Source organism: Chiroxiphia lanceolata, chromosome 1 (genome assembly GCF_009829145.1).
Source record: "Chiroxiphia lanceolata isolate bChiLan1 chromosome 1, bChiLan1.pri, whole genome shotgun sequence".
Taxonomy (NCBI): domain Eukaryota; kingdom Metazoa; phylum Chordata; class Aves; order Passeriformes; family Pipridae; genus Chiroxiphia; species Chiroxiphia lanceolata.
Window position 1 is genome coordinate 109,286,110 of NC_045637.1, and position 13,886 is coordinate 109,299,995.

General features: G+C 38.4%; 1 protein-coding gene across 2 annotated transcripts in view; it reads right to left on the reverse strand.

The window, feature by feature from the left end:
* Positions 1-13,886, reverse strand: part of SACM1L (SAC1 like phosphatidylinositide phosphatase) — a 31,167-nt gene that overhangs the window by 11,686 nt on the left and 5,595 nt on the right. The window contains exons 2-7 of one of the 2 annotated variants that reach the window (XM_032680997.1): positions 10,711-10,808; positions 9,107-9,181; positions 7,059-7,186; positions 5,874-6,023; positions 3,796-3,855; positions 2,180-2,213 (exon numbers count right to left, since the gene is read on the reverse strand). In XM_032680997.1, the coding sequence (XP_032536888.1) occupies positions 2,180-2,213; positions 3,796-3,855; positions 5,874-6,023; positions 7,059-7,186; positions 9,107-9,181; positions 10,711-10,808 (545 nt within the window). Of the gene's footprint in view, positions 1-2,179; positions 2,214-3,795; positions 3,856-5,873; positions 6,024-7,058; positions 7,187-9,106; positions 9,182-10,710; positions 10,809-13,886 lie in introns of those variants that run through there. The other variant, XM_032681004.1, reaches the window with a different exon arrangement.

The following is a 13,886-nucleotide window of genomic DNA, read 5'->3' on the forward strand; positions in this document are numbered from 1 at the left end:
CATAAGTGCAACATACATCACATTTACAAATGCCAGAATTAGCAGTAACAGACTGGCTCCACGCAAAGAAAAAGAATGAACATGCACCAAGTCTCCAGTGTGAGATTCTAACACAAGAATGGTTTCCTGTCCAGGCTACATACCCAAAGTGGAAGATGCACCATAACCTGGGACTAACCAACAAGCAGGGGCCACTCACAACCAGTTTCAGTTTTAGACTTGTCCTGTGCTGCTTATAATGGTGCTTATTTGGTAAGCTGTCAAGTCTAACGGAGACCAGCACTCATCATGAAAAATTTCTCCAGGTAGGTTCCCCCGCTTTGCCCTAAAACCTGAAACCTACCACTTTAAAGCAAGCAAAAGATCAAAATGGTAGGTTTTTTTATTAGTATACTGCAGTCTTCTACTCTTTGAGGAAGCTAGATACTTTGTCTCAAGGTTGGTAAAGTAAACAAGATATATTTTCCTTTTTCAAAATAGCATATTTTACAGTGAAATTTAGATTCTACATTTATGATTCATTTATGATTCTGTGTCACACATACACTACGCTACGTTAAAGAGCACGCTGACTGCATACATTGAACATTTTGATTTATATTTGTATTTATGCCAATACTGTTTGTAAAGAATTCAAAAAATATAGTACAAGTTAGCTCCATCCAGAATGTTCTCACAATTCACAAATTAAGGCTGAAAAATGCCTATTCCTCTGCTTTCCTGGAAAATTACTGCCAGGTCCTACACCCTTTAATTTAACATTTTTACAGCCAACAGTTTCCTGCAATAAAGGTTACCTCTAACCTTAGCTGCCTGGCAATAGTCACCCTATCTTCTGTTTGCAATCTCTGTTCTTTAAATGAGAATTTACTACTGGCAACTTCCACACACACAAAAAAGGAAAAGATGAGATTTGTTATTCTTTAGAAGGGTCTTTTTTATTTTTGAGCAGCAAGGGAAATATTAAATACAGTTTAAAGTTTTTAGGTGATCAAAGTCTCAACCACCCAAGTAAGTCTGTTTTTTCTCATCACTGCAAGACTAGAACCCCAGTCCATATAGTTGAAAAAAAAATATATTTAGGTTTATGTGGGGAGAAAAAAAAAAGCAGCTTTGATTTTATTGAAATAACTGCTAGTGGTACTACAACAGTTCTGCTTAGGGCTCTTCCTAGCATTTTTATCACCAGAAATCTAGTTTCTTCAAATTCCTAGGCTCTCTCAGGTGTTTGGTTAGATTAGTATTACAACAAAACATACATTACTTATGCTAATCATTTATATAGTGGAAAACAGGACAGAGGAAGGAGTTAATTGCACTCTGCCAGAATGTAAGTATTGGGCTGTTTTGACAGTTCCCTTTTGCTATCTTTCCTTGCCTCCCTGCCTACTCCCACAACATTTTCCATTAAATGAAGTCACAGGAAAGGAGGACTGGAGATCTGCCAGCTGCTGACAGTCCTACCAGATCAAGTGATTCCATTTGGAAGCCATTCCCTGCACACATCTAAGGGGCCTATACAATGAAGGAATGAAGCACAATGTGGCATGAATTGCTCTGTCCAGTTTAGACAGTCCATTTCATGCTGCCAGTCCAGAAGCAACTACCTGGGACTTACTGTTGATCACCACACTGCCTCCAGAAAGCATTTAGCTTACCTACAGCATACACCCCTTCTCAAAAACAAGCTCTTGACTGCTTTGCTAAAAAGGCTGTTACTCAAAGTGCTGGTGCAGGAAAAGCAGCTGCCTAGGAGGAGCATCCAGGAAGCCTTCAGCAGAACTTCTTATCCTTTTATGCATCAACAGGAACATCTATAATCACTCCTTCAAGCCAAAACTGTTCTCCCTTATTTTATATCCAAAGTAAATGCATCCTTATAGCAGGATAAAAAAGTATTTAAGCTGATGTAAGATCATCTGCCATATTAATCTTAACCTTCAATCCCACTGAAAGACAGTTATGCAAACCATGCCAGTAAAATACATTAAGCCTTCAAAGCAGAATATTCAAGGGATTTAACATATGAGTGTGTTATCATACAATATGTAATGCTCATATATGAATAAAGTATAACTTAATTCTGACATTGTGCTCTATGTTATCGCTGCCAATGTAGCAGTAGAGCAGCCTTGCCAGCAACCATTTTGCTATTGAGTTTTATAACACAAAAGGATACATCCATGCATCACCGGCGTAGCAAACCTATGGATCTGAAACACACAAATAATACATGTTAGAAATATTAAACACTAGTAGGCAAAAAAGATAAGTGAGTGACTATGCTTTGCCTAGGAATTTTGGGATAGTTTTACATAGTTTATATGTTTTATTTTTTTGTTTAGGGTGCAGTAATGCTGAGAAAAAAAAAGTTCAAGGAAAACAGCAACATATGTAATCCTTATTAGTAGGAGGGAAAAAGTGAAAGTCTAATCCTAATTAAGCAGCCTGGACAAAAAGCAAGCTGCTTTGTCCTCCTATACATAGCATTTACTCTCCTACAAACATGCCAGATATAAAGCAGTACATACTGAAAGCCTTTTGACATGGTATTTGCTTTACCTCCACAGTAGGATGTATGCAAAGACAGTAGTTAACACAGGATTTCATATGTATGTGATTAATACTCAAAATGCTCGTTCCAGGGTTTTTTTCCCCATCCCATCTTGAAAAGTCTTTCAAGAAAACTTTAAAGTTTTCCAGTACCAGAAGTCAGAAGTCCCACATCTCATTACTTAAAACTGTTCCTGTAGCAAGCCACCTGTAGTCTATGTTAGGCCATGCTTCCCCTCACATGTCAGTTATCTCCCTTTTCAGCTTCAGTGTTTTGCCTCCTACGTCTGTTTTCACTAACCAGCCACACTTGGCTGTCTTTGCTGTTCTCATACAGCTTCTCTCCCATTTCCCAAGCTTTGTTTGCATAGCACTATCCAAACCTCATACCCAGTCATATGCCTCCAGAATATGCACAACAGTCCTTTGCTCATTCATATCTTCACATTCCAGAAGCACTGCATAATCCAGCCTTTTGGAACAGTGCTGTCTAATGTAACAGCACATCTCCACAGGTTACTGAGACAGAAATAGAAGCAGTGCGTCATTTGCTTTGATAAATGTGAAGCACTGATGGGGAGAGGAGGCTGCTGTAGTGCAGACCACTCCAGAAGTTTAGCACATCTGATGTCTCCAATAGGAAGGAGCTTAGACAGTGTGGCCACTAAGGTACTACTCTCGTGGCTCATGGTCACGCACTTGTATCTGCTGGACTAAGTGAACTCAAAGGTTACACTGTGCTAGTCTTCATTTGAGACAAACTGGAAGAATCTAAACTGTCAGTTTTACTCTCATTTACCAGGTTTATGATCTGTTCACTGGGCAAATGGAATTTAAACTGCACTCACAGAGGAAGATGTGAGACAGTCTTACAAAACAAGTGATGAGCTGAACGTTGCCTATAGAAAAAGATAACTAAGTAGCTAGAATTCAAAATGCTTCAGAAGCATGTGTTGTGCAGTGTAACTTCCACTTTGGTTTATATAAGCAGGTATCTTCACAGCACAGTATCTTCAAATACAGACACTTCCAAAAGTCAGCTTTCTAGAAGTACTACTGAGGACATGGACATAAAGTTGGAAGTTTGAAAGCAGAAGACTCACTGTGCTAAACTAGATGATGAATAGCCACGTTATACTAGATTCTGGCTGTCTGAAAGAGACAGAATTACAAAAAACTGTTGCATAGTTGTAGTTAAAGGGTATTTGTTCTCTAGTAATCTAATAATTACAAAGTGTTTACCTCTGGTTGGGCAATAAATTCTCTAAGAAGGTGTCCATTCCATACAAACCGTGGATCTGCCTGCAGCAAGAAAAAAGGCAACATGCTTTTAGAGACTGTCAGTTCTGTTTAATACAGCATAAAGGTGGTATCACAGTATCCATGCATCACACAAATTTAGGTGAACAGATACAAATGGAGATGAAATTCCCTTCTTTCCTCAGTAACCTTCATGTCCTGGACTAGAAATTTAAATAGGAATAGTTAAAAGAAGAACAGTTCTCTTCAATCTTTAAGGGTGTTGCCTGACACCTCAGGCACACTAAACCATCACCAGCTGAGCTGCAGTTACTGGATGAGCTTTCCAGTCTTTGCCCTAAGTAGAGAGGACTTGAAATTACCCAAAATTTTAAGAGCAGCAGCAAGGTAAAACACTTAAAATGGGTGGAAAGTAAAAACACAAGGAGTCCTGTATGGAACAATCAACAATTCCGAGAACTGAAAGTTAAACAATACTTGTAGTTTAAAAGACAAAAGTATTTGTATTTCGCTGGATAAATGACCACCTTCAACTTCATGGATTTCCTACTTCTAATTCACCTAAGAACTGACTTGAGCATGTTGCCAAACACATTCCAGAAAGCTACAGATGAGTCACAAAAGTGACATTTGCTGCAGAACACAGTGCAGGCTCTGGAGACGTGGCATAAATCCCAACTTTAAGATGAGGCAGGCAGGCCACACACTACTGAGGGTGATGAGGATTAATTCAAGCTCAGTGCTGCAACAGTCCTTTATCTAACAGAAAACAATATTCAAATCCTACTTTCAGCATCTTGAACTAGTCAAAGAACATAACACTGGTGCCCCCATATTGAGGTTGTTTCCTTCTGCCAGTACTGTTAAAAAGCAACAAACACAAGGTATCAAGCAAAAACCTGCACACACCAAACACAGGCCAGGCTTCCCTGCAGAGATGAACTGGAGATGCCCAAAATTGCCACCATCCTTTCAAGAAGCCTTTATACTGCAGCCATGGGAGTATGAAATGACACTGAAATAATTTTAACCATCTAATATCTGAATTTACTCAAAATGGATGCCTTTTTACTTGTACTTTGCCTTTCAAACAACCTTCTGAAGTGCTACAATTTTAAGGCAAACCCTTCCTTTCATGTCAGCAACTGCTCTCCCTGCCAAGAACATTAGCAGAGCAGCATTTGATGATGCAAAATAGTCCCCAAATATAAACACTTTTTCCAATATTAAAAAAAACCAACAAACAAAAAATATAAAACTATACTACTTCCCCAGCTTAGATAGTTTCAGTTACCAAGAGACGAAAACAACAACAACAACCAGACTCCACTGCCACCTCTCAGGCAAACAAAAAGTGCTATTGACTTTCAAGGATTCAGTATTTTGGTGCTTAGGCAGTTTAGATCTTGTTTACACTGCAGTATAGTAAGTTATCAGACTAACGATTCTGGAACTCTGAAAACACAAGAGAATTTCAAGCTCCAATTGCATTTGGCTGTTGCCTTTAAGACAAAAGCAGCATATTAAATTCATGCTTCAAACATAAGGAATTGGAATACTTGAGACAGAATACAACATCCCAAGGCCAATAGCCATGAAACCTGCAGTTCTATTTCATGTTATCCTGGAAAAGAATATGAAGACAAGTACCATTTATTCCACTTTGGATTTCCACCCCCCCTCCGATTCCAGGTCAAAGGAATTACTTGCTATCTCTCAATTTTTCCTGCTTAGTTCCTTCTTATTGCAATTAGAAGTGTTCAATATTAATATCAGAGGCAAACTTTCATTTATTTTGGATTTTTTAAATCCATTTAAAGCAGACTGCACTAATTACTTCTAACTACCTGATCTGGAAGTGTGACATCACATTGGAACAGATTTCTAGATTGTCATGCTGCTCACAAGCTATGAGACTTAAGGAAGGGTGGACCAGTGTGCTCAACAGTTTGGATAAACATTGATATCATTTAAACATATCTGCATAAAGTAAACTCAAGCCATGCAAAACTGACTGACAATTTCCAAGGTGCAGATACCACACAAAATGAAATCCTTACCCTCTCTAGAAGGCTCATTTCCTGGAACTCTGGGCTCGTGTTGGCTAATCGTTGCAGAGTGTGTGTCAGGTCGTAGGTTGTTGAGAAGTAAAACCCATCCACACTCAAGACATGGTTAAGCATTGATAAAAATACTTTATTGTCCTGCAACTGTTGAGATGAGAAAAGAGGACAGAAGAGCTTTCATATTACCATCAAAATACTTTATTCTTATAAGCTACCACTACTTTTTGAAGTGATGAGATGAATTTTGCTAGTGCTCTAGCAATACATGACATCATCCAGAGATTACCATATGAGAAGGAAACCATGAGATTGCAATTCTGATACCAGTTCACTGATAACTTGCAGCTAGCACACTGTAACCAAATTCTGCAAGAACAGTGGAGAGCAGAGAACAGTATACCTGTGAGGTAAACAGCTACTGATATCAAACCAATATTAACAACTTCCAAGCAAAAAGGAAGCCACTAGTTTCCCTGAAAACCATTCAGTCAAAAAGAAAGAGACAAGATGGCAATGCAAAAGAAAGGTTATAACTTACTGTCAACATTATCCCAATAACTAATCAACCTGTGTTCTGGTTCAAGTTCTGACTAAGCTCATTCCTTTCCTGAAAGAGCATCAGATTCCTTTCCAGTTCCATTGGTTAGACACCCTTACCTGCTGTTTATCAATCTACTACACATCTGTTTTAAACAATCCTCAATCTTTCCCTCCCTCTCAAAAAAAAAAAAAAAAAGGAAAAAAAAATCAATTCTTCCCTGCTGGGTAATTATATAATTGAACAATTCCATAAATTAAGCAAGACAGACAAGATGACAGCAATGCAGCTTATGGTAGGGGCTATCAGAATAGTAAACCTGCAAGAAAGATTTAACAGAAGCTTAAGAAGGGTGTACCATTTTAAAAGGAGTAAAAATGCACATCTGTGAACTGCAGATGATATTCCGAGTTACACAACTGAGTTTATCATCTTGAACGTCTTAATTTTATATACATCTACACACAAATACTACATCCATTCTAGTAACCTGAACAAATCAGAAAAAAGCTATAGTTCAAAGAGCTTCCTAAAAAAAAATTTCATAGTTTCATCACATTAGGTCCTATGGTAATGTACATTAACATAGGATACGTTAATAGGATAACATTCCTCCACACTCCTGTAATCAATAGACCTACCTGAATATCAGTTAAGTGCAGCATGGTCTTTTTGTAGGACAGGATGTCAAAGTCTGTTGCTTTCCAGATTGCATGACCAAAAATCTCACCTACTTTTTTCTTTTTAGTTATTACAATAAGATATGTGCCTGTAAATTAGAAAGAACAAAATTTTATAAAAAAATAACAGATGCACATATTAAGAAAAGCAGTCTATAAACATACCAGAAAACTGAAATCAATAGGAAAGAGTGAGGCTTCTTCAAGTTACACTTAGGACTTCATGTTCTTAAGAGTAAGGGGCTGGAGCAGAAAAAAAAAAAAAATCCACTTGCTAAGCTACCCACTTCTCTATGCTCACAGAGCTACTCATTAAGTTTAAAGAACTAAAAAAAAATAAAAATGGACAAGATAAAAAAAGTGTCACCTACTCTTACTTCTGATCAGAGACAGTCTGAAAGTCTTCAGGTTTGCAAATGCAGAAAGAGGCCAATGCTCTTGAATGTGGTTTGGAAAGCACAGAGAAAGTCCAAAATACATGAAAGGAAGCATGCTTCAAAAGCCAAAAAGACCATTCAACTTATCCTGAAAAAAATATTCATCCTAGCAGGTTCAAAATGGAACAAAGAACTGGGTTGCTTTTAATAATTTAAGACAGGAAGTTTGTTGTTTTCCTGGTTGCATAAGTAACAAAGCAAAAAAGCCCCATAATTGTGGACAGTTCACTCGAAGCAATGAACTTATACTTGTTGGTAAACACAACACAGCCTTATTTCTAAGCCTATCTTATTTCAGTGTCATCTTGTTTTTGAAGAAAAAGGTTACTCTTAATACTGTAAAAGGCAAAGAATATTTATATTTGTTAAAGATACTGCATTGCTAGATAACGGACCAGTTTTACAGCTAACAGATAGCAGTGAACTGCCTAATAGCACTTAACTAAACATTTACTTTAAATGATACCATTTTCAGCTTGACAGCTGCATACTAACACTCAGTGCAAAGCTCTAGAGGGTAGAATGAAGAAAACCCAGCTTTTAAGAGACTTGCGTATCCTGTATTTTATTTAATATTCAGTCAGATGAACAGAAGTCATTACCATGCCTGTAAGTGGTGAAAATTCCCCTTTAAAACAGTCAGAGCTTGTCAAGCACCTATGACACAGGTATCCATTACATTGCTCTTACCCTGCAAGATCCACAATTCTTTAGAATATGGGCATAGAAAGTTCAGTAGTTTTAAGATCCTGTCAGATGTCACTGCATTCAACACAATGATATTTTGCCTCTGTTGAGAATACTGCAGTGAGTGATCATAAATTCTTTCTACATATGGAGATTTTATTCAGCATGCATGCTCCTTATTACATCATTTTTCAGACTACTTCAGTCCCATACTCTAATAAAATCTACACGAAGGATTGTTTGAGTAGCAACACTTACTTTCCCGAAATCTTACACTTTATGCATCAGGTTTATTTACAGCAGTGACTGTTTAGATCTGAACACCACTGAGACACTTAGAAAAACTGGACAGCTTATTCTTATCTTATCCCACAACTCCCTAGAATTAGAATTGTTCCGTCTGCCTTTTTCTTTTCATGTTGGATTTTCTGTGTATTTTTAGGGTAGCTGGAACACAATCGTTACTTGAACAGCTGTATCTCCTAGTCTATCGCTCTGTCACTCAGCTATCTGTGGATCAAGATTATTGATTTCAAGTCAAACTTCACAACTTGACTGGTGCATCAAATCCTGCAGCTAAGATTAAAACAGTTATGAAGAGTAAGTGGATGAGGTTCTCTGCACTCATTTGAAAGGCATTCCTTAAAACTCAAACAACTGTCAGTTAACCCTGCCTTTAGGGCACCTACTGGTTTAAGGGGCATATGAACATTCAAGATAACCTATATTTGGATACTTCCATCCTCCAACAGCCACAAGGAAAGCCTATCATACTGACAAGAGTGCAGTCTCAGGTACCTGCAAATACTATTTTTGCCTTTAAAACTTCTTTAGTAACATATTTTGCCTAAGTATTTTTAAAAGGCACAGTTCTTTTTTCCTTACCTGCCACCAATCGGATTGTTCCCAAAACACCAAATATAGGCCGTGTAACAGCTGAAGGGGGAACATCTTTCTTAACTGAAAAGCAGAAGAAAACAACATCAGAACTTCAGAATGCTTCCTTCATAACTGTACTGGAAAACTATTAAACTCCAAAGCTTCTTGATCAAATCTCAAGTTTTGCTAGAGTCTTAAGTACTAGAAGCAAAATCTAATGGGAAGTTGGGGGGAAGGATGTGGAAGCATTCCAACACAATTTCTTATGTTTAATCAAACTGATCAATCAATGGAATAAATTCAAGCTCATTCATGTGACAATATAGCAAGTAGACTCCTCAATAATGTATTGTCCTGCCAGCTTCCAGAAGCTTTGTTTTGAAACAAACAAATCATAAGTGCTTGTGCCTCCCAGTTCTCAGCGCTCCTTCTGAGCCTCAGTCTATTTCCATTTCAGGACACACAGTTTACCTTTTGGCCTATCTCTGCAAAACTATCAACAACAGCACAGATATAGCAAGGGACACAGTACTCCCAACAACATACCAAGAGATCCAAAAGCTATCCACATATCAATTAAAAGTCTTAGCACGTTTAACTTTCATCTATCTACTTTTCTAAAGCAACAGAAAAGATATTAAGGAAGTTTAAAAAAAACCAAAACAAAACACCCATAACAGAGTGAGGCATTTTCCAAGAAAACCAAGAAAGACAATTCTTTAATCTCCCTGCTTTAAACACTGAACATGGGTTCATCTGATAAAAGACCAGTAATGAGAGACATGTAGACTAAGAAAAGACTTGGGATAGCTATCTTTATAGTTTTGAAGTGACAACTTTGAAGAAGAAATTGAAATATTATACTACAACATCAAAAATATCAGTGGGATTGGGCAGGCACACTGCTCTTACATGAAGTATACAAGAGGCCTAATAAAAGACAGAGAATACTGCTTTTATATTAATACTATTGTAGCATTTCTATCTGTTTAGAGATTTGTGAGTACAAACTCTTGAATTATCAAAAGGGAAGTCTCCCATTGCCTTTGTTTCATTGTAATTTAATTGGAGTTCTTTGGTTTTATGTACTGGTTTCACATTCTTAAAAAAGTTAAACATTAAAGACATCAGCATGTTGAAAACTACTCACACTGACGTTGGAATCCCAATTTGCAACACAGAATGAAATTTACAGCAGAGGTTTTTTACTGTTGCTGTTTCTAGAGGCTTTATGAAAAAATCAGGTTTCAGTATTATATAGAAGACAGCACTGGGACAATTTGGAAAAGTTGCAGAACCCCAGTGTTCAACACTTCGGTCTTGAACTTGTAGCACCAATCCCAGCTACCTTGGAGGAGTCAGTTTCCACTGTTGTAATGGGCAGTCTTACCAAAAAACAGGCAAGCACCATCACCCTGCTTACCCACGGCCAAAAGGCGCTTCAAACAAAGCTCTTTTGCAGGACAAAACACAATTTTAAACCAGTAACTAAAACCAATTCTGTCAGTACTACCTCAGTAAGGTTCTGAAGGTCTTCTTGGAGTGCCAAGAGCAAAACAGACAAAAAGGAGAGAGAACAACATATTGAGAAATACTGGTGAAGAGAGTACCTGTAAGGGTGACTTCCGTGGAGACTCTATCAATAGCAAGCACATCATCTGCTCCATCATCACAGGCTTCCACATAGAACTTCTCTGGCGTTATATGCCTTTAAGACAGGAAAAATGGAATTAGTTTAGTAAAACTGACTTTGGGTTTGTTTACTCTTCACCACCTGAAGACATGAGCAATCAATTTTACACCTTATTTCAGCTGCAAAATAAAATTCTCACTGGATTACTTCCCAAAAGCCACTGATGTTGACAGTGCCAAAAAATAAAAAAAAGCAAGTTCAGCTAATCGGTTATTGCAAAATTCATGGCTTGTTTAATAATCTTAATTCTTCTTTATTACCGGAAGGTAATGACATGAAAGTGAGTCCACTCTAATTCCTATAGGTTTGAAGTATGCCTGACAAACCAAAACCGAAACTCAAAAGTTTTTAAACCAAAAACTTCCAAACATATCAGAAACTAAAGTACCACATCCCTAATGCAAGTCTCGTAAACATAATGTCCGAAGTGATAAACACACCTGTTTCACAGTAGCATTTTAAGGATCCACTGGACACAGAAAAAAATTGAAGAGTTGAAAAGTGGCACACTAATTTATTGAAGCTGGTGTCTCAACACTACCATTTCCCAGATTTGTTAGCCAGGTCTACGTGACACACATGTAGGCTCCCCACCACACAAATCACACACTGACTGAATCCTGTTCAGGCTTCATTGCTGTCTTTCTCTTCCTCTCCCAAACGAAATCCAAATGCAGTAAAATGGTAGCCATAAAATTAAACATAGTTTCCAGAAGTACTCCTTAAAAAAAATACCTGTTGAGATATTTGCAAAAAGCCAGACATGTTACACTGTGCATTGACAGGAGAGTTTTGCAGAAATGGCTTGTAGCTGTACATTCCTGAACTAGTGTTCTTGACTCTTACAGTGACTTTTCTTAGTTTAAGGCCTGACAAGACACAGGGTCAGAGTTTTAAAATTCTTGTTCTGGTAACAGCATAGATATTTTTAGGCTCCTTCACCCTAAATAGATCTTGTACTTCTTCACATCTTGTAGGAGTTTTTAATGCTTCAGAAAGCTCAATTAGAATCCTAATATAGATCAGAAGAGTCAGGGGGGTATCGGGGGTCTACAGGGGGTGGCTTCTGTGAGAAGCTGCCAGAAGCTTCCTGTGTCCCACAGAGCCAATGGTAGCTGGCTCCAGGACAGACCCACTGCTGGCCAAGGTCGAGCCCATCAGTGGAGGGCCCCACACCAAAGCACGGAGATGCCCAAAGGAGGCTGTGGGAAGTGTGCACTAGAGTGGACTCCTGGCAAGACTTGTGATCCTGAAGGGGGTGCATGCTGAAACAGTCTGTTCCTGAAGGACTGCACCCCATGGACATGACCCATGCTAGAGCAGTGTATGAATAATTGCAGCCTGTGGGAAGGACTCTCATGGGAGAAGTTTGTGGAGAACTGTCTCCCATGGGAGGGATCCCATGCTAGAGCAGGAAAAGGACTTCTACCCCTTAGAAGGAAGCAGCAGCAGAAGTGTTGTGATAAGCTGACCACAAACCTCATTCTCTGTCCTCCTGTACCACTGGGGAAAGGGAAGGAGGTAAAGAAAATCAGGAGCGAAGTTGAGATGGGGAAGAAAGAAGAAGAGGAAGGCATTTTTAAGATTTGGCTTTATTTCTCATTATTCTACCCCAATTTGATTGGCAATAAATTAATCTAATTTCCCCAAGTTGAATCTGTTTTGCCCATGATGATAATTGCCAACTGATCTCTCCTGGCACTTATCTTGACCCAGAAGTCTTCCATTGTATTTTGTCTCCCCTGTCCAGGTGAGGAGGGGGAGTGATAAAGCTGCTTCAGAGGGCACCTGGCATCCATCCAGGGTCAACCCACCACAGAGCCCTTTGAAAGGCATCTTCCAGACCTCTTTTAACATGTCCAACACCACACTTGCCACCCACTTCAAAGTTTATCTACCTTCAGAGTTAAACCTTATTTCTTAGGGTGTGTTTTGACTCTCCCCAAGGATGATGATTCTGCAACCTCTCTGGGTAGCTTGAGGAAAGCCAGAGGACTCCAAATGCTTAAATGAACTTAAAAAACCCCACCAAACAACATAATACAACCAGTTGCTGTAAAGCAATTAACAGTTAATTGTTCATCAGATCATTTAACTTCTTTACAGGAAATTTAGTCTATTGGTCCTAAAATGGGAAACATGTCAACAGTATTCCCTTTGCAAATCAGCCTTCTTAAATCTTTCATGTACCCATATTAAATGCACACATTAAATGCTTTATCTTTGAAACTAAAAACATCAGAGTAAGAAATACAAACATGCAGTTCACTGAACGCTGTAGCCTTAAAACACCTACTTTGTTTTCACTGTTCCTGCTTTTGATCAAGTGCACATATGCACCTCGGCTCTTTCAAGGAGTTTCATAGCAATAATGGGAGCTGGTTTTACGGTGAAAAGCAAAAAAGCTTACAGAAAGAGAAAAGGGGCAAGACAAGCTTCAAGACACCTACAAACCCTCAACTTTTTAGAATTTAAAAAGCAAACAGGATAAACTACTTAAGGAGCAGTCAGAAACTTATTGCTAGTTGGCAGGAGGCAGCAGTATGCATTTTTTCCACAAGAGAAAGCTGCAGCTACTTAGCTTCCGCTGGCTTAGATGAACACTTAGCTTTTTCTGGGAGGTCAGTTGACACACAAGATCGACACAGAAAACGGGGAAGAGACACTGCAATGTTTAATATTGGATCTGTTATGCCTTTAATATAGATGCTTATGTGCTCTTACTCATCTGATTATCTTGAGCAAAATAAGTTGAAAAAACATAATTTTAACATCAGGTTGTGAATAGTGTCCAAAGAAAATAGTCAGAACAATAGTTCCAGTTTTTGAATAGTCTGTATAAAGAGCACAATATGGCCAAGACGTTTACACTGACTATACAGAGCACAATGAGCACTTCCATCCATGATCAGTATTTTTAAAAACTGCTCTTTACACTAGAAAGTGCAACATGACCATGACACCACCATAGCCTCAGCACTGAGATTCACATGCTTATCAGTTAAAGGCTGTTTTCACCCAACCTAGAAGAAGCTTACAGGTGCCAAATATTTGTCATATAAACAAATGTTTTCTCAACCACACTCAAGAACA